This window comes from Lissotriton helveticus, chromosome 12, assembly GCF_964261635.1.
Source record: "Lissotriton helveticus chromosome 12, aLisHel1.1, whole genome shotgun sequence".
NCBI lineage: Eukaryota > Metazoa > Chordata > Amphibia > Caudata > Salamandridae > Lissotriton > Lissotriton helveticus.
The window spans coordinates 144,616,214-144,641,060 of NC_136073.1; the positions used below are offsets into that span (position 1 = coordinate 144,616,214).

At 44.7% G+C, this 24,847-nt stretch overlaps 1 protein-coding gene across 1 annotated transcript in view; it reads right to left on the minus strand.

Annotated features, from left to right (window-relative positions):
- Window positions 1-24,847, minus strand: part of LOC144798477 (hydroperoxide isomerase ALOXE3-like) — a 632,103-nt gene that overhangs the window by 401,269 nt on the left and 205,987 nt on the right. The window contains exon 3 of the mRNA XM_078669375.1: window positions 3,228-3,312. Coding sequence (XP_078525501.1) covers window positions 3,228-3,312 — 85 coding nt within the window. The remainder of the gene's footprint in view (window positions 1-3,227; window positions 3,313-24,847) is intronic.

The window sequence follows — 24,847 nt, forward strand, 5'->3', positions numbered from 1 at the left end:
CTATTCTACAAAACACATTTCTTTGGCTCACCGACAATCTCCTTGAGCTCAACGCCGCCAAAACGGAATTCCTATTCATCTCACCTCTGAACAATATCGCCAAAATTGATCTCTGTATGAAACATCTTACAGCACTAATCTGTTCATCTCACATCATTGACTCTGCTAGATCCTTGGGAATTACATTAGACAAGCACTTGAATATGCAGGATCACATCATCACAGTCACCAAAGGAGCGAATTGTCAGAGGAGAAGTCTAGGGAACCTTAAACCTTACCTCTCTCAGGAGTACCTCAAGCATGCAGTTTAAGATTTTGTTTTGCCCAGAGTGGACTACAGTAGTGCCACACTTAGCTGCCTACCTAGATACAATTTGGCCCCTCTAAGGGCCTCCCTTAATGGGGCTGCCAGATTTGTCTCGGAAACAAAAAAAACAAGCACATTTTCCCAGCTCTAATATCCCTGAACTGGCTATATTATGAGGGAAGAATTCAACTAGAGAAAGCATGCATGATGCATAAAGCCCTACATTTCAATATCCCCAGATATTTGGCTCAAAAAATAGAAAAATCAGGTGGTTGCAGAACATTGCGAAGTGCAAACGCCCTGCTACTGAAACCACATTGTTTCCATAAAAAGAAAAGAGGATACAGAGCTTTCTCAGGTGCCGCTCCTAAGATATGGAACTTTCTACCACCGGACATTCGCCTACTGCTCACTAAAAAAAAATGGCAAAATCTTTTCTGATGAACAAGTTTTTACCTTAAGCTATCCCTTCTGTGTTATATCGATGGTGACCTTACCAGTGACTCTTAATATGATGCCAGACCTTTTCTTCGCTGACTACCTCTGATAACAAGCGTAGTAATTTGTGTATTCTCAAGGCACTTTACATCTCTGATAACAAGCGTAGTAATTTGTGTATTCTCAAGGCACTTTACATCTCTGATAACAAGCGTAGTAATTTGTGTATTCTCAAGGCACTTTACTCCATTATAGATGTGAACATGTAAGTTATTTTAATTATACTCTACCCTCCCTTCTTGGAAAGAGCTCCGATACCCACTAGGGTCATGTTTGTGCTATACAAAACTTTATAAATAAAATAAGTAAATAAGTCACTATCCCCCACAACACCAACCAGGATTCAATTCAGTTTTTTTGCATACGCTCACCTGCAGTAATAGCCTTAATTTACTAATGTTTCATAACGTAAAAGAGTGCATTTCCCACCAATCACTTTAACTTGCATTTGTCTTTCATTTAAGGTGTGTGTTATTTTATATTCAGTTACCTGAAGGTAAAAGACCCAACAAAATTGTTACTGAATCTTGTGACCTTTTTAGCCACATCCTTCACTCTTACCCACACTACGACACAACCTTCATTACACTCAGGATCAGTTCAGTGCTCTGCTGAAATGATCTGTCCCTATCAGAAGTGCTTCCAGTGTCTGCCAGACGAACCCAGAAATAAGCTTTTGTGGTGGCCTGTTGGGCCACTGGGCTGTAGACAGTGCTTGCAGGGACATTAAGGATTTTAGGAGGCCTGGTCCAAACACATTTTGAGGGCCCCCTTGTCGAAACAGCTTTAAATTTATGATCCATTTTCAGGTCTTTCATGCCCTCTTTACCCAGTGACAGTGCACAGACACACTGGTCCAAATTCTTAAATGTGTTTACATCTCATATTCATTGGCAAGGTGGTGTTTTTAATATTGTAACACAGCAGCAGCTTACTAATGTTACTGCAAATGATCTCTGTGACGCCCTCCTATTTCTCATATGTAAAGTCCTTATTTGATTTAAAAGAAACTTTTGGATGTTGCATGAAATATAAGCACAACAGTCCTCTACAATATCTATAACTGACTCCCTCACAGGCTGGGGCCCTAGGCCAGTGTCCACATTGCCCAAGCCTTAAAACGTCTCTGGGTGGTTGCAGGCTGCAGGTGGAGGTGACTGAGCAGGGTCGATGGTGACTAGCCTGGTAATGTCCTGATGCAGCACATAGAGCAAGCTGAAAAGCACTGGATGTTTGTGTTTAATTATATCTGCAGCTCTTTGCCACACATTAATGTGGTTGGAGGAGCTTAAACCTGCATAACTAATGTTTGGTATTGTGGTGGTGCACACACCAGCACCAAAAAAGCTTTAACGTACCACCAGATGTGATAAGTCACTTAGTTTTCAAATATTGCATCAGTACTGAAACAGCTGTCCTTTAAAACGTTCTATTAGACATACCTCAACAGGCACCAGGGACTGACTGTGTCAGAACATTGGTCCAAGCACTGGATTGAAAGTGGCTCCCTTTAGCGAATCAGATACATAAACATGGCCCACATTTCCAAATCAGAGCAGTTTTAAACTTGCAAAGACAGGTTGCACAGATGTTTTGCACTGTATGGATAACTGTATTCACTTGCATTTTTTGCATGCAATTTGTGTGGTAATTAGAGATAAACAACATAAACTGGCCCACTAGACCATAAAAACAGATCCACAAACTGACCTCTCACAACAGCCTTTTGGGCTCTGTCAGATTGCCCTAAAGGTCAGTGTGACCCCAACAGGGGCATTTGCCTCTGCTTGGCCTATATATTATATGTATGCATGTTTGTTTATATCTATGTAGAGGTGCTTATTAAAGCACAAAGCTCACTGGGGTAAGTGCTGAACAATGAGGCAAGTGTCAAAGGGTATATTTTGGAAAATGTTCCCAAAGAGGAAAAGGGGAATTCGGTACCTAAGTTGTGATAGTGTAGGGTCAGATCTGCAACATCGCCCTATTATTTTACTTGTAAGATTGCAGTGCCCTTTAAATTTTTCTGCTAGGGATAGCCCTTCTGAAACTCTATACACATTATTCAGTCAGCACAGTAACAATGTGAGGGGGTGACTCTCACAAAAATGAAAGAAAGTGACCTGAGTTTTTGTTCTACAATTAATCAGATCACCCATAGAGGATGCTGTTCAATACCAAAGATTATCACTGTTCACTTTAGAAAGAACGCCCCCACCCCCTCCCCCATTGAAAACAAACCTTTCCTTAAATGCTTCTGGCTAAATTATAAATTACTTATGTTAGTGTGTCTATATAAATTGTCATTATTAAAGTGCTGACAGTATAAGGATGTCCTATAAACTACAGGGAGGTAGATTTTCGTATCTCAGTTGCTAAAGTCTTAGCGCTATATAAGTTCACATAATATAGAATAACTCACTTGTACGTTTCTTGTCTCTCTTTCAGCTCATTTTTCCTCTGCTTTAGGAGAAAGGAGTTGTGAACCTCTACAGAGGCAAGGGTAGCTGCACAAAAAGGTAAAAAGAAGAGTGATGTTCAGAGAAGCCTTTCATTAAGGAAATGAAAAATATCAAAGGAAACCAATAACATGCACTTGAGTTAGAATGTGATGCCTATCAAATGCAAGAAAGAAGATCTGATTCAGGTGATGTCAAGCTGCCCCAGGTAGAGACAAATAGGACTAACAGGCAACACATTTGAAATTTCAAAGGACTAGTTGTGGTACATTTCTTTTCTATAAGGTGTTCATACTTAGCTTGGTTACTAGCTTTCTGCCATCTTCCTTGGGAATAAACACCACAAAGGATACATTTGACTCTAAAAATGCGTTCCTCCTTGACCCTCTGAACCTCCATGCGACCCCCCTTCAGACTCTTTCCTCTCATACAAGGACAACAAATTAGTCAGTGGTATCAATCTACAAATCCCCATACAACAAAAAAGTATTCCAGTACTTCAAATGGACTGTAATTTGGAGTTGACAAGAGTTCTGGTCCTAGTACATGGGACTACTGAAAAATCGACTTTGCTAAATTCTGAGAACCCTGTTGCCAAGCTACAGATTCAGGTAGCTTAGATTATTCATAAACTCCAACAAATGTTGAAACATCAAGCTCTCCCTGATTGTTCTTCCCCCAAAATACTAGCAGAAACTGGCCATACACTCTTCTTCAGTCACAAATCTGATCATCGTCCACCCTCCGGATTTACTAATGACTATTGAAGAGCATGATACATTGTGACAGGTCTATGGCAGTGCAGTAACCCCGATTGCGGAGCACCATCAACCCAGTGACTAGGACATTTGCTTTTACTAGTTCCAAAGTGGAATATTTAATGACTGTCCAATATTTGATGCTGTGGACGAGTTGGAAACTCAGAAAGGCGTTCAATGATCTCATGTAAACCACAAGAACAGAACACCCTTCATTCGATAACTTTAATGGTTTCCCAAGACACAGTCTGTTGTCATTGTTTTGAGGAACATAACATATTTACGACTTCAGTGGGTCTTCTCCCAAACCTTTTGCCCTTGCATTCCCTTTTGATCAGGTACTCATTTACTGCCTTTCACAGATTGGTTTGAAAAGTTGATTCCAATTGAATTTTTGGTCTGAAATGACACAATTAATTTTTCAGTGCATTTTATTGACTATCAAGTTCATCTGTTCTTCATAGGAAAGTCTGTCACAAGCAACTGCAGAAAGATAAGAATTTGTAATGTTAAAGAAGTTTGACCGCTGCAGCCAATCTCAAGAAGTCATTAGGTGCTGGAATATTTTTCTTGCTACAACAATCAAGCCAAAACTCTTAAAATATATTGTTCATGTTTTACATGCATCAAATTCAGTCTTTTTCTTCATGGTATAGAGGCTTCTTTAAGAATAATCAAATATGGAAACCATTGACAAAGACTGCAGTGATAGTCAGGGCATAATTCTTCATGGCCGTGCTTTAGGACACAATCTAAGTTTAGGGTTTTTCTTTTGAGTTAAATTTGTTTCTTCATATTTAGAAACTCACTACAAATGAATGCAATGTGATGGGCTTTAAATGCTATATAGAACATAACGTGCAGAATAAAACAATTCATTGTTAACCAATGTCCAATAAGTCCTTCTTTGGACACTGTTTGCACCCTAGCAAACCATCTAGTATAATTTCTGGAGTAACTGGAACCCACTATCAATTCATGGGGGAGTTGTAACAAAGATTTTAAAATCTATATACTAGCACTAATATGCAAGTGATGGCCTACAAGGGATATCGTAGAAGATTGATGTCATGAGAGATATAATTTGAGATGTCATAAGTGATGTCACTGACCATGTCATGAGTGATATAATATGTAATGTCATCAACAGTGCATAGCTCAGCTAACTATAATGGCTGAATTTCTCTGGTTTTGTGTGAGTGAAATGTTATCCTAACTATAACATACCTGTGACCTTTGGGGTTTTTCTATGAATTTCTAAGGTTTTTTAAATGCTTATTCCTAACTATAATGTTTCTGAAACTTGTGTTTTTTTCAGTGAATTTCTAAGGCTTTTAAGTGCTAATTTCTAACTATAATGTCCCTGAAACATTTGGTTGTTTCAGTAAATTGTTTTTATTTATTTTTTAAATGCCAATTTCTAACTATGCCTACATAGGTAGGACATGTGCAGTTAGAGAAAGAAAGGTGTAGAAATAAGCAAGAGATGTGCAGAAAGAGGCAAGAGAGGTACAGAAAGAGGACGAAGGGTGCTGAAAGAGAAAAGCAGAAAGAGTCAAGAGAAGTCCAGAAAGAGGAAGAAAGGTGCAGAAAGAAGTAAGAGAAGTACAGAAAGAAGCAACAGAGGTGCAGAAAGAGTGAAGAGGGCTGCAGGAAGAGGCAAAAGCAATGCTGAAAGAAGCAAGAGTAGTGCATAAAGGAACAAGAGAAGTACAAAAAGAAGGAACAGAGGTGCAGAAAGGGGCAAGAGAGATCTAGAAAAAGGGAAGACGGATGCAGTAAGAGGAAAGAGGGTGCAGAAAGAAGCATGAGAGGTGCAGAAATAATAAAGAAAAGTACAGAAAAGGGAAAGAGAGGCGCAGAAAGAAGCAATAGAGGTGCAGATAGAAGCAAGAGACGTACCGTAAGAAAGAACAGAGGTGCAGAAAGAACCAAGAGAGGTGCAGAAAGAGGGAAAAAAGGATGCAGTAAAATGCAAGAGGTGTGCTTGAATGAGCAAGAGAGGTGCAGAAATAACCAAGAGAAGTGCTGAAAGAGACAAGAGAAGTTCAGAAATAAGCAACAGAAGCACAGAAAGAGGTAACAGAAGCGCAGAAAGGGGCAAGAGAAGTGCAGAAAGGGGCAAGAGAAGTGCAGAAAGGAGCACGAAAGATGCAGAAAGAAGCAAGAGAAGTCCAGAAAGAGGCAAGAGAAGTGAAAAAAAGGGGATTGAAAGGTGCAGAAAGAAGCAACAGAGGAGCAGAAAGAGAAAAGGGTACAGAAAGAGACAAGAGATGTAAAGAAAGAAGCAACAGAGGTGCAGAAAAAGACAAGAGAAGTGCAGATAAGGGGAGGACATATGCAGAAAGAGGCAGGACGGTGAAGAGAGAAGCAACAGAGGTGTTGAAAGAGGCAACATGAGTGCAGAAAGAGGCAAGAGACCCCAAAAAATGAAACTTTAAATGGTACGCAAAAGGTTCACCAATAAAGGAGGAAAAGTCTTATAAATACTTAGGTCTTAAGTTGGTGCGAGGATTGACCCACAAAGAACAGAAATTGGACCTAAAGGCGAAAACACATTCCTTGATCTATGCGTACAGGCTTTTGAATAAAAAAAATGGATTGCCCAAACTACATGCATCTTTTGAAGGTGATGGCCTCACAAACTTTACCCACTCTGTCATATGCTCTGGTTACCTGGTGCGGAAAAGAGGCTGAGCTGTTAAACAATCTTCAAACAAAGGTATACAAAGCAGTTTTTAACCTTCAAAATCAGCCTCGCCGGCACATATTTGTTTGGAATTCAGGCTGCGGAACCAGAAGTTTCGGGGCATGAATAGTTTTGGGAAACTATGCCATAAATTACGCCTGTCAGCACAAGGTTCACTAGACAGCCTGTGTTGGAAAGAAATTGAAAATCAGATGAAGCAAACCACCTTAAGTAGTTGGGGAGCTTACCTGAGCAAATCCTTGATGGAGTTAGAAATTCAATCGACATGAGATACCATCCCATATAGAGCTAGCTTTGACAAAATAACAAATAACGCTGCCAAATGGAAGTCCTTCCTGGAAGATAAATCAGCAATCTCCAAGCGCCGACATGGGTGCACAGTGATTAATTCATATTCCTCGATAAAACCCCAGGCGACTTAGAAAGTCATTTTAGCATAATGCTAAAGAAGAGATATTTGGATTATCAGCTGGGCTTACTTCTCTCGAAAGATTTACAACCATCTTGGAAAGGCGTGTATACGGATCCTCACTGTCGCCTATGTGGATATCAAAAAGAATCGCTGCCCCATCTGCTATGTGTGTGCCCGGCTCTTACGGATTTAAGGAGATGGTTTTTAAAGGACATTTTTAACAAACTAAACATTCGTACATGCAGGTAAGCTGTAATTCAATGGCTGGAGGGATCGTCTCCAATGTTGGCATGTAGGGGGGTCAAATATATGAGAAAAGTACAATCTCTCCTACAACAAGCCGAACTTGAGGAAACAAGAAAAGAAGGAAAATAGTATCCTCAAAGTGACAGATAATTTTAGCAAGGTTGTAAAATATGTTAATAATGGGCTAAAATGAACTATTCAATTGAGATGGCCTGCTCAAAACTTTATGTACTATTCGCCCAATTATTTAACACTGCATAAACTAAACCTCCCCCATGATTTCCATGATGATAGCTTACTATAATGAATAAGGCAACCAGATGATAATTTTATGAACCGTGTATTATAAATTCTTTGAATTTTATGGATTGTGTTTCTATTGCGATTTGTAATGATTTTAAATAATCAAAAACAATAAAATTTGACTGACTGAGTGCTGAAAGAGGCAAGAGAGATGCACAAACAAGAGAGGTACAGAAAGAGGGAAGGCAAGTACAGAAAGAGTCAAGAGGGATGCAGAAAGAAGAAAGAGAATTGCAGAAAGAGGGAAGAGGGATAGAAAAAGAGACACGAGGGGTACAATAAGAAGAAAGAGAGGTACAAAAATAGGGAATAGGGGTGCAAGAAGAGGCAAGAGAGTACAGAAAGAAGCAATAGAGATGCTGAAAGAAGCAAGTGAAGTACAGAAAGAGGCAAGTGAGGTGAAGAAAGATGCAAGAAAAGTCCGGAAAGAGGCAAGAGAGGTATATAAAGAGGCAAGAGAAGTACAGAAATAAGAGAGTGGGGTGCACAAAGAGACAAGAGATGTGCTGAAAGAGGCAAGAAAGGTACAGAAAGAGGCAAGAGAATTTGAGAAATAGGCATGAGAAGTGAAGAAATAGGCAGGATAGGTGCAGAAAGAGGCAAGAGAAGTACAGAAAGAGGTAAGAGCGGTACAGAAACAGGAAAAATAGGGAAGCAGAAACAGGCAAGACAGGTGCAGAAAGAAGCAAAAGAAATGCTGAAAGAAGCAAGTGAAGTACAGAAAGAGGCAATAGAGGTGAAGAAAGATGCAAGAGAAGTACAAATAGAGGCAAGAGAGGTATAGAAAGAGGCAAGAGAAGTGCAGAAAGAGGCAAGAGAAGTTCAAAAACAGGCAAGTGAGGTGCCAAAAGAGGCAAGAGGTACAGAAATAGGAGAAGGGATGCAGAAATAGGCAAGAGGGGTGCATAAAGAGGCAAGATGGACAAAGAAAGAAGCAAGAGAAGTATAGAAAGAAGCAAGTGAAGAGCAGAAAGAGGTAAGAAAGAGACAGAAAGACAAGACTAGACAAGTGCAGAAAGAAGAGAGTGGGGTGCTGAAAGAGGCAACTGAGGTGCAGAAAGACACACGTGAGATACAGAAAGAGGCAAGCGAGGTGAAGAAAGAGGCAAGAGAGTAAAAGAAACTGGGAGACGGGGTGCAGAAAGTGGCAAGGGGGTACATAAAGAGGCAATACCATTGCAGAAAGAAGCAAGAGGTACAGAAAGAAGCAAGAGAAGTGAAGAAAGAGTCAAGTGAGTTAAACAAAGATGCAAGAGAAGTCCAGAAAGAGGCAAGAGAGGTACAGAAAGAAAGAAGTTGGGTGCAGAAAAAAAGCAAGTGAGGTGCATAAAGACGCAAGAGAGGTACAGAAAGAGTCAAGAGAGGTGAGGAAAGAAGCAAGAGGTACAGAAAGAGGCAAGAGAGTTACAGAAACAGGGAGAAGGGGTACAAAAAGAGGCCAGATGGGTACATAAAGAGGCAAGACAGGTGCAGAAAGAAGCAAGAGGGGTGCAGCAAGAAACAAGAGAAGTGAAGAAAGAAGCAAGTGAGATGCAGAAAGAGGCAAGAACAGTACAGACAGAGGTAAGAGAGGTACAGAAGAGGCAAAAGAAGTAGAGAAAGAAAACAGTGAGTTGCAGAAAGAGGCAAGTGAGGTGCAAAAAGGCACAAGGGAGGTGCAGAAAGAGTCAAGAGATATACAGAAAGAAGAAAAAAAGGATGCAGTAATAGGCAAGAGGGATGCTGAAATGAGCAAAAGAAGTGCGGCAAGAACCAAGAGAAACGCAGAAAGAGGTATGAGAAGTGCAGAAAGAAGCAAGAGATGTGTAGAAAGAGGCAGGAAAGATACAGTAAGAGGCAAGAGAAGTGCAAGAAAAGAGTGAGGCGGAGAAAGACATAAGTGAGGTACAGAAAGATGCAGGAGAGGTACAAAAAGAGGCATGTGAAGTACGGAAAGAGGCAAGTGAGGTGCAGAAAGAAGCAAGAGAAGTGCAAAAAGAAGCAAAAGAAGTACAGAAAGAGGCAAGTGAGATGCAGAAAGAAGCAAATGAGGTGCAGAAAGAGGCAAAGAGGTGCTATTAAAGACAAGAAAGGTGCAGAAAGGGACAAGAGATGTACAGAAAGAGATAAGGGAGATACAGAAATAAACCAGAGATGTGCAGAAAGAGGCAAGAGAGGTACAGAAAGAGGAAGAAAGGTACAGAAAGAAGCAAAAGTAATGCAGAAAGAGGCAATAGAAATGCAGAAAGAGGATGAAAGGTGCAGAAAGAAGCACAGAGGTATATATAGAGACAAAAAAGGGTACAGAAGGAGGCAGGAGCTGTGAAGCAAAAAGCAACAGAGGTGCAGAAAAATGCAAGTGAAGTGCAGAAAGAGGGAAGACAAATGCAGAAAGATGCAGGAGGGGTGCAGAAAGAAGTAAGAGAATTACAGAAAGAGGGGAAAGGGGTGGAAAAAGAGGCAAGATGGGTGCAGAAAGAAGAAAGAGAGAAGCAGAAAGATGGAATATGGGTTCAGAAAGAGGCAAGAGAGGAACAGAATGAGGCAAGACAGGTGCAGAAAGAAGAAAGCGAGATGCTGAAAGAAGCAAGTGAAGTGCAGAAAGAGGCAAGTGAAATAAAGAAAGATGCAAGAGAAGTTTAGAAAGAGGCAAGAGAAGTGCAGAAAGGAGAGAGTGGGGTGCAGCAAGAGACAACTGATGTGCTGAAAGAGGCAAGAGAGGTACAGAAAGAGGCAAGAGTGGTACATAAAAAGGGGATAGGGGTGCATAAAGAGGCAAGAGAGGTACAGAAAGAGGCAGGACAGGTGCAAGAGAGATGCTGAAATAAGCAAGTGAAGTGCAGAAAGAGGCAAGTGAGGTGATGAAAGATGCAAGAGAAGTCCAGAAAGAGGTAAGAGAGGTACAGAAAGAGGAAATAGAAGTGCAGAAAGAAGAGAATGGTGTGCATCAAGAGACAAGTGAGGTGCTAAAATAGGCAAGGGAGGTACAGAAAGAGGCAAGAGAATTTCATAAAGAGGCAAGAGAAGTCAAGAAACTGGTAAGAGAAGTGCAGAAAGAAGCAAGAGAAGTGCAGAAAGAAGCAGGTGAAGTGCAGAAAGAGACAAGAGAGGGACAGAAAGAGGCAAGACAAGTGCAGAAAGAAGAGAGATGCAGAAGACACAAGAGAAATATAGAAAGAGACAAGAGAATTTCAGAAAGAGGCAAGCGAGGTGAAGAAAGAAGCAAGAGGTCCAGAAAGAGGAAGCAGTAGTCCAGAAAGACACAAGAGAGGTTCAGAAAGAGGCAAGAGAGTGACATAAACAGGGGGAAGGGGTGCAGAAAGAGGAAAGAAGGGTGCATAAAGAGGCAATACGGATGCAGAATGAAAGCAAGAGAGGTGCAGAATGTAGCAAGAGAAGTGCATAAAGAAAAGAGTGAATTGCAGAAAGAGGCCAGTGAGGTGCAGAAAGACACAAAACACACAAGATGATGGACGGAATGTTGCACAATGGCAAAACATTCACCCCCAGTCACAGATCTGGGTTTAATCCATCGTTATTTTGCTCACCAAGCCACCCCAGTTCAGACATGGCCATATGCAAATCAGTCTTGACCCTGTGCCTCATGGGAACAATCCAGCCCGAACTGCCAAGCCTTGTGTTCCCTGGACCGGAATCAAGCATCCTAGAACCGGTTTCTGGCTGTCAGCCGTTTTCAGCCAGGATAGCTTGACTCCAGTGGCTTAGTGAGCACGGGACTCACGTCTGGGCATACCCTTCCCACATAGGGTGAACAGCAAAACACACAAGATGATGGATGGAATGATGCACAATGGCAAAATATTCACCCCCAGTCACAGATCTGGGTTTAATCCATTGTTATTTTGCTCATCAAGCCACCCCAGTTCAGACAAGGCCATATGCAAATCAGTCTTGACCCTGTGCCTCATGGGAGCAGTCCTACCCGAACTGCCAAGCCATGTCTTCCCTGGACCAGAATCAAGCATTCTAGGACCCGGTTTCTGGCTTTCAGCAGTCTTCAGCCAGGATAGCTTGACTCCAGTGGCTTAGTGAGCAAGGGACCAACGTCTGGGCATACCCTTCCCACATAGGGTGAACAGCAAAACACACAAGATGATGGACGGAATGTTGAACAATGGCAAAACATTCACTCCCACTCACAGATCTGGGTTTAATCCATCGTTATTTTGCTCTCCAAGCCAGCCCAGTTCAGACATGGCCATATGCAAATCAGTCTTGACCCTGAGCCTCATGGGAACAGTCCAGCCCGAACTGCCAAACCATGTCTTACCTGGACCGGAATCAAGCATCCTAGGACCGGTTTCTGGCTATCAGCCGTCTTCAGCGAGGATAGCTTGACTCCAGTGGCTTAGTGAGCACGGGACCCACGTCTGGGCAGTTCGGGCTGGACTGTTCCCATGGGGCACAGGGTCAAGACTGATTTGCATATGGCTGGGTTCAAACTGGAATGGCATGGTGAGCTAAAAATGATGGATTTAGGCCCAGATCTCTGTACTGGGATGACTCTATGACATTTTTCTGCATTCAAGCCATCACCTGTTGTTTTTGCAATTGTCACCCCGAGTGGTCCGGGTATGCTCAGACATGAGTCCCGTGCTCTCCATGCCACTGGGATCAAGCTATCCAGGCTGATGAGGGCTGAAAACCCGAAAACGGTCCTTGGATGCTTGTTTCCAGCCCAGGGAGGACCTGGCTTAGCAGTTCGGGCTGGACTGTTCCCATGGGGCACAGGGTCAAGACTGATTTGCATATGGTTGGGTTCAAACTGGAATGGCATGGTGAGCAAAAAACGATGGATTTAGGCCCAGATCTCTGTACTGGGTGAATGTATGACACTGTTCTGCATTCTATCCATCACCTGTTGTTTTTGCATTTGTCACCCCGAGTGGTCCGGATATGCTCAGACGTGAGTCCCGTGCTCTCCATGCCACGGAAACCAAGCTATCCAGGCTGATGAGGGCTGAAAGCTCAAAACCGGTCATTGGATGCTTGTTTCCAGTCCAGGGAGGACTTTTTTTGGCAGTTTGGGCTGGACTGTTCCCATGGGGCACAGGGTCAAGACTGATTTGCATATGGCTGGGTTCAAACTGGAATGGCATGGTGAGCAAAAAAACGATGGACTTAGGCCCAGATCGCTGTACTGGGGTGAATGTATGACATTTTCCTGCATTCTTTCCATCACCTGTTGTTTTTGCATTTGTCACCTCGAGTGGTCCGGGTATGCTCAGACGTGAGTCCCGTGCTCTCAATGCCACTGGAATCAAGCTATCCAGGCTGATGAGGGCTGAAAGCCCAAAACCGGTCCTTGGATGCTTGTTTCCAGTCCAGGGAGGACCTGGCTTGGCAGTTGGGCTGGACTGTTCCCATGGGGCACAGGGTCAAGACTAATTTGCATATGGCTTGGTTCAAACTGGAATGGCATGGTGAGCAAAAAAATGATGGAGTTAGGCCCAGATCTCTGTAATGGGGTGAATGTATGACATTGTTCTGCATTCTATCCATCACCTGTTGTTTGTGCATTTGTCACCCCGAGTGGTCCGGGTATGCTCAGACGTGAGTCCCGTGCTCGCAATGCCACTGGAATCGAACTATCCAGGCTGATGAGGGCTGAAAGCCCAAAACCGGTCCTTGGATGCTTGTTTCCAGTCCAGGGAGGACCTGTCTTGGCAGTTGGGCTGGACTGTTCCCATGGGGCACAGGGCCAAGAGTAATTTGCATATGGCTTGGTTCAAACTGGAATGGCATGGTGAGCAAAAAAATGATGGAGTTAGGCCCAGATCTCTGTAATGGGGTGAATGTATGACATTGTTCTGCATTCTATCCATCACCTGTTGTTTGTGCATTTGTCACCCCGAGTGGTCCGGTATGCTCAGACGTGAGTCCCGTGCTTGCAATGCCACTGGAATCAAGCTATCCAGGCTGATGAGGGCTGAAAGCCCAAAACCGGTCCTTGGATGCTTGTTTCCAGTCCAGGGAGAACCTGGCTTGGCAGTTGGGCTGGACTGTTCCCATGGGGCACAGGGTCAAGACTAATTTGCATATGGCGTGGTTCAAACTGGAATGGCATGGTGAGCAAAAAAATGATGGAGTTAGGACCAGATCTCTGTAATGGGGTGAATGTATGACATTGTTCTGCATTCTATCCATCACCTGTTGTTTGTGCATTTGTCACCCTGAGTGGTCCAGGTATGCTCAGATGTGAGTCCCGTGCTCTCCATGCCACTGAAATCAAGTTATCCAGGCTGATGAGGGCTGAAAGCCCGAAACCGGTCCTTTGATGCTTGTTCCAGTCCAGGGACTACCTGGCTTGGCAGTTCAGGCTGGACTGTTCCCATGGGGCACAGGGTCAAGACTGATTTGCATATGGCTGGGTTCAAACTGGAATGGCATGGTGAGCAAAAAAACGATGGACTTAGGCCCAGATCGCTGTACTGGGGTGAATGTATGACATTTTCCTGCATTCTTTCCATCACCTGTTGTTTTTGCATTTGTCACCTCGAGTGGTCCGGGTATGCTCAGACGTGAGTCCCGTGCTCTCAATGCCACTGGAATCAAGCTATCCAGGCTGATGAGGGCTGAAAGCCCAAAACCGGTCCTTGGATGCTTGTTTCCAGTCCAGGGAGGACCTGGCTTGGCAGTTGGGCTGGACTGTTCCCATGGGGCACAGGGTCAAGACTAATTTGCATATGGCTTGGTTCAAACTGGAATGGCATGGTGAGCAAAAAAATGATGGAGTTAGGCCCAGATCTCTGTAATGGGGTGAATGTATGACATTGTTCTGCATTCTATCCATCACCTGTTGTTTGTGCATTTGTCACCCCGAGTGGTCCGGGTATGCTCAGACGTGAGTCCCGTGCTCGCAATGCCACTGGAATCGAACTATCCAGGCTGATGAGGGCTGAAAGCCCAAAACCGGTCCTTGGATGCTTGTTTCCAGTCCAGGGAGGACCTGGCTTGGCAGTTGGGCTGGACTGTTCCCATGGGGCACAGGGCCAAGAGTAATTTGCATATGGCTTGGTTCAAACTGGAATGGCATGGTGAGCAAAAAAATGATGGAGTTAGGCCCAGATCTCTGTAATGGGGTGAATGTATGACATTGTTCTGCATTCTATCCATCACCTGTTGTTTGTGCATTTGTCACCCCGAGTGGTCCGGTATGCTCAGACGTGAGTCCCGTGCTTGCAATGCCACTGGAATCAAGCTATCCAGGCTGATGAGGGCTGAAAGCCCAAAACCGGTCCTTGGATGCTTGTTTCCAGTCCAGGGAGAACCTGGCTTGGCAGTTGGGCTGGACTGTTCCCATGGGGCACAGGGTCAAGACTAATTTGCATATGGCGTGGTTCAAACTGGAATGGTATGGTGAGCAAAAAAATGATGGAGTTAGGACCAGATCTCTGTAATGGGGTGAATGTATGACATTGTTCTGCATTCTATCCATCACCTGTTGTTTGTGCATTTGTCACCCTGAGTGGTCCAGGTATGCTCAGATGTGAGTCCCGTGCTCTCCATGCCACTGAAATCAAGTTATCCAGGCTGATGAGGGCTGAAAGCCCGAAACCGGTCCTTTGATGCTTGTTCCAGTCCAGGGACTACCTGGCTTGGCAGTTCAGGCTGGACTGTTCCCATGGGGCACAGGGTCAAGACTGATTTGCATATGGCTGGGTTCAAACTGGAATGGCATGGTGAGCAAAAAATGATGGATTTAGGCCCAGATCTCTGTTCTGGGGTGAATGTATGACATTGTTCTGCACTCTCTCCATCACCTGTTGTTTTTGCATTTGTCACCCCGAGTGGTCCGGGTATGCTCAGACGTGAGTCCCGTGCTCTCCATGCCACGGAAATCAAGCTATCCAGGCTGATGAGGGCTGAAAGCCCAAAAGCGGTCATTGGATGCTTGTTTCCAGTCCAGGGGGGACCTGGCTTGGCAGTTCGGGCTGGACTGTTCCCACGGGGCACAGGGTCAAGACTGATTTGCATATGGCTGGGTTCAAACTGGAATGGCATGGTGAGCAAAAAAATGATGGAGTTAGGACCAGATCTCTGTAATGGGGTGAATGTATGACATTGTTCCGCATTCTATCCATCACCTGTTGTTTGTGCATTTGTCACCCTGAGTGGTCCTGGTATGCTCAGATGTGAGTCCCGTGCTCTCCATGCCACTGAAATCAAGTTATCCAGGCTGATGAGGGCTGAAAGCCCGAAACCGGTCCTTGGATGCTTGTTCCAGTCCAGGGACTACCTGGCTTGGTAGTTCAGGCTGGACTGTTCCCATGGGGCACAGGGTCAAGACTGGTTTGCATATGGCTGGGTTCAAACTGGAATGGCATGGTGAGCAAAGCAATGAAGGAGTTAGGCCCAGATCTCTGTATTGGGGTGAATGTATGACATTGTTCTGCATTGTATCCATAACCTGTTGCTTTTGCATTTGTCACCCCGAGTGGTCCTGGTATGCTCAGACGTGAGTCCCGTGATCTCCATGCCACGGAAATCAAGCTATCCAGGCTAATGAGGGCTGAAAGCCCCAAACCGGTCATTGAGTGCTTGTTTCCAGTCCACGGAGGACCTGGCTTGGCAGTTTGGTCTGGACTGTTCCCATGGGGCTCAGGGTCAAGACTGATTTGCATATGGCTGGGTTCAAACTGGAATGGCATGGTGAGCAAAAAACGATGGATTTAGGCCCAGATCTCTGTAATGGGGTGAATGTATGACATTGTTCCGCATTCTATCCATCACCTGTTGTTTGTGCATTTGTCACCCTGAGTGGTCCAGGTATGCTCAGATGTGAGTCCCGTGCTCTCCATGCCACTGAAATCAAGTTATCCAGGCTGATGAGGGCTGAAAGCCCGAAACCGGTCCTTGGATGCTTGTTCCAGTCCAGGGACTACCTGGCTTGGTGGTTCAGGCTGGACTGTTCCCATGGGGCACAGGGTCAAGACTGATTTGCATATGGCTGGGTTCAAACTGGAATGGCATGGTGAGCAAAGCAATGAAGGAGTTAGGCCCAGATCTCTGTACTGGGGTGAATGTATGACATTGTTCTGCATTGTATCCATAACCTGTTGCTTTTGCATTTGTCACCCCGAGTGGTCCTGGTATGCTCAGACGTGAGTCCCGTGATCTCCATGCCACGAAAATCAAGCTATCCAGGCTAATGAGGGCTGAAAGCCCCAAACCGGTCATTGAGTGCTTGTTTCCAGTCCACGGAGGACCTGGCTTGGCAGTTTGGGCTGGACTGTTACCATGGGGCTCAGGGTCAAGACTGATTTGCATATGGCTGGGTTCAAACTGGAATGGCATGGTGAGCAAAAAACGATGGATTTAGGCCCAGATCTCTGTACTGGGGTGAATGTATGACATTGTTCTGCACTCTATCCATCACCTGTTGTTTTTGCATTTGTCACCCCGCGTGGTCCGGGAATGCTCAGACCTGAGTCCTGTGCTCTCCATGCCAAGGAAATCAAGCTATCCAGGCTGATGAGGGCTGAAAGCCCAAAAGCGGTCATTGGATGCTTGTTTCCAGTCCATGGAGGACTTGGCTTGGCAGTTGGGCTGGACTGTTCCCATGGGGCACAGGGTCAAGACTAATTTGCATATGGCTTGGTTTAAACTGGAATGGCATGGTGAGCAAAACAATGATGGAGTTAGGCCCAGATCTCTGTACTGGGGTGAATGTATGACATTGTTCTGCATTGTATCCATAACCTGTTGTTTTTGCATTTGTCACCCCGAGTGGTCCGGGTATGCTCAGGCGTGAGTCCCGTGATCTCCATGCCACGGAAATCAAGCTATCCAGGCTGATGAGGGCTGAAAGCCCCAAACCGGTCATTGGATGCTTGTTTCCAGTCCAGGGAGGACCTGGCTTGGCAGTTTGGGCTGGAGTGTTCCCATGGGGCACAGGGTCAAGACTGATTTGCATATGGCTGGGTTCAAACTGGAATGGCATGGTGAGCAAAAAAACGATGGACTTAGGCCCAGATCGCTGTACTGGGGTGAATGTATGACATTGTTCTGCATTCTATCCATCACCTGTTGTTTTTGTATTTGTCACCCCGAGTGGTCCGGGTATGCTCAGACGTCAGTCCCGTGCACTCAATGCCACTGGAATCAAGCTATCCAGGCTGATGAGGGCTGAGAGCCCAAAACTAGTCCTTGGATGCTTGTTTCCAGTCCAGGGAGGACCTGGCTTGGCAGTTGGGCTGGACTGTTCCCATGGGGCACAGGGTCAAGACTAATTTGCATATGGCTTGGTTCAAACTGGAATGGCATGGTGAGTAAAAAACAGGATGGAGTTAGGCCCAGATCTCTGTAATGGGGTGAATGTATGACATTGTTCTGCATTCTATCCATCACCTGTTGTTTGTGCATTTGTCACCCCGAGTGGTCCAGGTATGCTCAGATGTGAGTCCCGTGCTCTCCATGCCACTGAAATCAAGCTATCCAGGCTGATGAGAGCTGAAAGCCCGAAACCGGTCCTTGGATGCTTGTTTCCAGTCCAGGGAGGACCTGGCTTGGCAGTTGGGCTGGACTGTTCCCATGGGGCACAGGGTCAAGGCTGATTTGCATATGGCTGGGTTCAAACTTGAATGGCATGGCGAGCAAAAAAACGATGGATTTAGGCCCAGATCTCTGTACTGGGGTGAATGTATGATTTTTTTTTGCATTCGAGCCATCACCTGTTGTTTTTGCATTTGTCACCCCGAGTGGTCCGGGTATGCTCAGACGTGAGTCCCGTGCTCTCCATGCCACTGGAATCAAGCTATCCAGGCTGATTAGGGCTCAAAGCCCAAAACCAGTCCTTGGATCCTTGTTTCAAGCCCAGGGAGGACCTGGCTTGGCAGTTCAGGCTGGACTGTTTCCATGGGGCACAGGGTCAAGACTGATTTGCATATGGCTGGGTTCAAACTGGAATGCCATGGCGAGCAAAAAAACTTTGCATTTAGGCCCATATCTCTGTACTGGGGTGAATGTATGACATTGTTCTGCATTCTATCCATCACTTGTTGTTTTTGCAGTTGTCACCCCGAGTGGTCCGGGTATGCTCAGACGTGAGTCCCGTGCTCTCCATGCCACTGGAATCAAGTTTTCCAGTCTGATGAGGGCTGAAAGCCCGAAACCGGTCCTTTGATGCTTGTTTCCAGTCCAGGGAGGACCTGGCTTGTGCATTTCGGGCTGGACTGTTCCCATGGGGCACAGGGTCAAGACTGATTTGCATATGGCTGGTTTCAGACTGGAATGGCATGGTGAGCAAGAAAACGATGGATTTAGGCCCAAATCTTTGTATTGCTGTGAATGTATGAATGAATTGAAGCTTTATTTGTGGTTACTCAAAACCATTAAATAGGACATCAAACTATAATAAAACATTGTTGTCAAGCAAAGGGAAAAGAAGGAAAAAAAACCTTAAAATGGATAAAACGTAAACATAGTTAAAAGCTGCGTTTGTTAGACCATTTCTACGAGGGCTGGAAAGTCTCGATGGTTTAAGATTCATTGTTCCAGGCAAATGGCCTAGCTGTTGGGGGCCGTCAATTTCTGGTGTGACTGTTGAATGAACTTGCTAAACACAGCCATGTCTTTCACTGTTTCCATGGTGGATAGATGGTAGACGGCCTCCTTTATAGATCTAATACCATGTCTAAGTAGGATTGGCTTGAGGTAAAGATTGCACTCAGAGGACAGCCCAGGACAACAAAATTGAATGTGTGCAAAACTTTCTTATTTGTATTTGCATAGCCGACACTCCTAATGCCTTGTCTCAGGTGACCTCATAGGGTAGAGGTCTTTAAGGGGGAGAGGATGTAGTCTGAATGCTAGTATCCTGTTTACTGCTTGTTTACCCGCAGGTTGGGTAAGGTGGAGTTTCGAAGTCTGTACTATCTGCGGAAGTTTTAGGGACTCATGGAAGCCTCTTACTTCCAATGCTTCCAGGTCAGTTGTGCGCGAGCAGAGTCGAACCTGTCTTTTTATTGCGCTTTTAATGGCAGCGTAGTTGATTAAGTCGGGATCCCAGTTGTCCACTGCAAGATTCAAGGCTTCTTTGGCAGAGGAGAGGCTGTTTGACCACGGATTTCCTGCTTCCAGAAAAATATTCTTTATACCAGATTTCATAGAGTTCTCTGGTGCCGCGGTGGTAAGGTAAAAATATTTGCTCATTGAGGCCAGTTCTTCAAGTTTTTGTTGTGTCAGGCCTAATTCGAGCCACACTAAGGTATTTCTGGTGCAGGTGGCTAAATTGAATAGCTTTTTATAAGCCGAGCAGTGGATTTTTTCCAGGGCGCTAGATAGTTTTCCAGGGAAAGCCTGTTGTGCATAGTTCAATGATGGAATTAGCTTCGCCCTTAGTACTCTTTGTATTGCTGTTGTTGTGGGGCTGTGTAAGGTTGCATGCAGCTTCCTGAGGGCGTATGAGATGCATTTCCCTCTTGCCCGTATTTTGTCCAGGTGTACTCCTGGGCGCCCTGTCTCGCTGAGCCAAACTCCCAGATAGTTATATTGTTGTATACAATCCAAAGTCAGCTTTCCTATCCTCCATTTAGTACGTTTTTTTTCGGGAAATGCCCAACTATTATTATTTTTGGTTTGGCTGCATTTACGATCAGTTTGTTCTTTGCATTGTAATTGCCCAGAGACGTAAGAGCTTTTTGAAGCCCGATTTTGGTATGATCTAGTAATACCAGATCATCGGCGTACTGCAGTAATTGAATCTTAGTCTGCCCAAGCCGCGGTGTTGCTAGTGATGCTCCGATCAGAGCTTTGCCCATATCTGCGGTATATAAGTTGAATAACATCGGAGCTAAAACGCATCTTTGCTTCAGTCCGCGATTGGTATCAATTTTCTCTGTGGCTACTGAGTTTGAGAGTTTGATTCTAACCCATGTTCTGGAGTATAATGATATGATGGCTTTTAATAAAAGAGGGTCGATGTTCCAGCTTTTCAATTTCTGCCAAAGAATAGAACGGTCAACGCCATCAAATGCCGCCATATAGTCAATGAAACAGGCAAAGATGGGAAGAGATTTTTGGGCCACAGCCTTGTATGTTAAGTAAGAGAGCGCTATGATGTTGTCCACTGTAGAGGCTCCTGGTCTGAACCCTGTTTGGTAAAAGGGTAGAAGGCCCTCCTTGCTAACCCAGTTTGAAAGGTCCGCTAGTAAGGTACTTGCATAGGCCTTTCCTTCAATGTCAAGCAGGGCGATCATACGGTAGTTTTGAGTGTTGGATTTCGGCCCTTTCTTATGAATAGGGTGCAGTAATGATCCCCGCCAGGAGTCCGGGACATTCCCCGTCATTCAACATTCGGCGTATAGCGCGGTCAGATTTCCAGTCCAAAAGTCTGTATCATGCCTGAATAAGGAACCTGGCAGGCCGTTAAGTCCTGGCGCCCCGTTGGATCTGATTTTTTTTAGAATTGTGTTTACTAAGTTTTTTTCTGAAAGGGTCGCCTGCTTCATGGTTTTTGTTAGGTTGTTGAAGTTGGTCAGTTGAGTTGCGTTATCCAGATCTATGTTTGATATACTTGAGATGCCTTCCTCTTTGTACAAGGTTCTCACATGAGCTATCCATGTATCAGAATCAATTGAATTCTCCCTCTATGTGCTTCCTTGATTTAAGGTGTTGAGGTATTGCCAGAACTCTTGTGACTTGCTTGGGCTCAGTAGTCCAAAAATCTTTAGCCATTTTGCCTCAATTTGATCCCGTTTTGCGGCCCAAACTTGTTTCAAATGTAATTTTGCTGTTTCTTGAAGGAGCTTTTTGTCCTGAGTTGAGCCAGTTTTCAGGTATACCATTTGTTTGGTTCGTACTTGTTTCGCACTTTCTCTGATAGCAGCGATGTAGCCAAGATTGTACTTAGGATATGCTTTAGTTTTATTTGTTTTTCCTCCTTGTAGGTGTAGTACTAAGTTATGGGCGAGCAGGTCCCATTCTTCAATTGTTCCCCTATTTGTTTCATTTAGTGTCCCATCCGCCCATGCTTTTTTCCATTCCTCGAACTTGTGAATAGGAGCCATGCCCCATTTAATCCTACTCACCAAAGTATACAGTTCGACGCTATTTGTTGATCTGATTTGGTTTAACATGTAATGATTGCTTGCTGTAGAGTTTAAAGTGGTTATTAAAGCCGCATGGTCACTTTCCTTGCGTTGTACCACTTTGTACTACTTTGTACTCTCTCATTAGCTTCTGTAGCCGACTGCTTAATAGGATGTAATCAATTGTAGTGTGATTGGTATACGTTGGCGGACAGAGGGCTCCTGGAATGTCCTTTAGGAGTAAGGAGTGGGCTGATGATAGGTGGTAGGCAAGCAAGAGGGCATTAAATGCTTCCGTGGCTGGAGAATTGTTACTTTCGGCAGAATTTACCCCAATGTTATGAGTATTGAAGTCCCCAAGAATTATTAATTCCATGTGAGCAAATTGTAGGAGGAGATTTTCAATATCGGTTATTAACTGGGAAAGCTTGTCCTTTGCTCCCGATCCGTGAGGGTTGTAGTAAACGTTAATTAACAGTATGGTAAGAGGGCCCTCACTTGATGAGAAGCCTTTCAGGATGCCGGCCATGTATAAGTTTGAAGATGTTTTTATTTCCCTAAATTGGATCTTCCGAGAGAGCCTGATGCATATTGAAATTCCTCCTGACGGTCTACCAAAAATGTTCTCCTTAACAGCTGGTTTGTGATAGTCTGCGAATCCCCTTATTGATATTGGGTTAATAGCCCACGTTTCTTGCATGCATATTATGTCCACTCCTTCGTGGAAAGGGTGTATCGCCGGATGTTGTAATAATTTTGCTATCCCTGCTACATTCCAGGACATAATAGTCGAGCACTGTCTATCAATTATCTCAATTTTTTTTGTACCTGGTAGCTCTGCCTGCCGGTAGAGTGGTGTATTCTTGATTGCGAGGGTACAGGGGTTAGGAGCTGTGATTTAAGGCCCTGGGCACCCAAGACCAGTCTTCAATGGAATTATTTTGTATTGAGCAGCACCGGGTGCCTTTACCCGGGATTGTGGTGACCTTGATTAACCCGTCAGTTGTTAATTTTGTGTTTGTTCCACTATAGCTCCCGTGAAGTATGGAGAGTGTTTTTAGATGTGGATTTGATTTCTCCACATTCGGAGTCTTCCTTAGTGTGTCAGGGATCCGAGAGGCGTTTGGTTGCTTAGAGTAGCAATGTTTCAGCGGCATAGGGTATTTTGTCATCGGTCGATCCGTGTTCTTTATGCCAATACTTTCTTATTTCTTTTTAGTGTGTGAGCCATATCTGGGTTGGAGAAGAGCAGTTCTGTGGGTTCATTGGTGTCGCCTGGTCCTTGGGTGAGGAAGGAAACACTTTCAATGTCTGATGACTTTATACTTTCCAAACCTGGGATGTTGGCGAAAAATGTTAGTATATTACTACGATTAAGTATGTCCCATTTGCCGTGCGAGGCGTATCCCGGGTGGAGGCAAAGTTTCCGATCGGTTGTGTGTAGGGAGTCTGGTTCTTATGTGTTCCATTTGCAGGTGAGTCTTGGCGGTCTAGGTCATGTAAGAGTTTCTGTGCCAAAACATTAGCATCATCCTCTGCATGGTTTGTGGTGGCTATCGACCGGAGGTCTATGTTGTCCGTTTTTGGTGTCGTGGATAATGCTTCCCTTACTCCGTATGCTGCAGTCTTAATAGAGTCTTGAGAGTCCCTTCTGCCAACACCCTGGTTGACTACCTTTGTTGAAATTTTGGATTTACTCTGCAAGGCTTTGTCCACCGCTTTCGTCAGCGGTAGGCTCTCTGGATATGGTACCTGATATCCTGGCAAGGCGTGGCTGCCATCCCGAGTTATCTGTTCGTGGTGGTGGTTAGAATGATCGCTGATCTTTGCATCACTTCTGTCCCAAGCTTTGGGCTGTTGGCCTATGCCCTCTTTTCTGTGGTCTCCAATGGTTAATTCAAGTTTGGTTTTGCCTGAGTTAATTGGCATGGTGACTTTTCCGTCTAGAGTTGGTGGCTTTTGGGGGGTGTTGGACTCGAAAGGTGTTCTTACTGTAAATAGGTGTCTCTTTGGTTTCCAGCAATATTCATAGCCTAATTGAGCCGTTTTGATTAGAGTTGCTTTTTCTATATTTGTTCAGCTTTTTAAATTTTTTCTTGTTTTTCCGAGATAAATGGCCGGTATCTAGGCTTGTCACGTGCAGGGTGTTTACGTTTGCATGTTCTATGGTGCTGCACACATCTGTAGTTGTTTCTAGCACATTAGTAAGCATGGGCGGATTTTGCGGATTCGCAATCCGCGAATTTGCGGATTTGCGTATTTGCGGATTGCGAAAATCCGCAAATTCCGCGAATTCTCGCGCATTTGCGTATTTTTTTGGGGGGGTGTGTTCGCACGGGTTTCTGCAAGTTCGCGAGGGTTTTGTACAATTTCGCAAATTGCGAACTTACTTGTCGGGTCGCCAGTTTTGCGAACTTGTTGTTTCTACGTGCCCAGCCTGTTTGCAAGGCTTTCTTCATCACTGCCACCCTCTGTCACCACTGGCACTCTCTTTGGTCACCCATGCCACCCTCTGGCTCACCCATGTCACCCTCTGTGTCATCACAGCACCCTCTGGTTCACCAGTGTACATTATTGGGGCAAAGCAAAGCACTGCCATCCTCTGTCAACACTGGCACTCTGGTTCACCCATGCCACCCTCTGGCTGGCACACCCATGCCACCCTCGGTGTCATCACAACACCCTCTGATTGACCAGTGAGTGTACATTATTGAGGCAAAGCAAAGCACACCTGCTAAGTGCTTTAAGTTATGCAAACCGCAACACCTGCCCTGCCTCAACTGACATTAATGAAGGCTGGCACCTGCTTGTCTGCTCCCTTTCCTTTTTGTTGCATTGTAAAAAAATTTTAACAGGATGCAATGGCATACTTGTAACTATTCTGTGACTGTCAGAGCAGGGTCACACAATAGTTGCAAGTAGGCAACCGGATTCTGGAGGGCCCCTTCAGGAAGCACTACAGGGAAATGGTTCCAAATGATGAGCTCGAACTTTTGCACCTGCTCGTTGGTTTTGCTTTTGCAAAACTCGTTTTTCGGTAATTTCGCCCTATTCGCGAGGCGCGACGTCGTGCGAAATCGATCGTGTAAGCCGCAAACTCGTGCGAGTTACCCCAAGGTTGAGT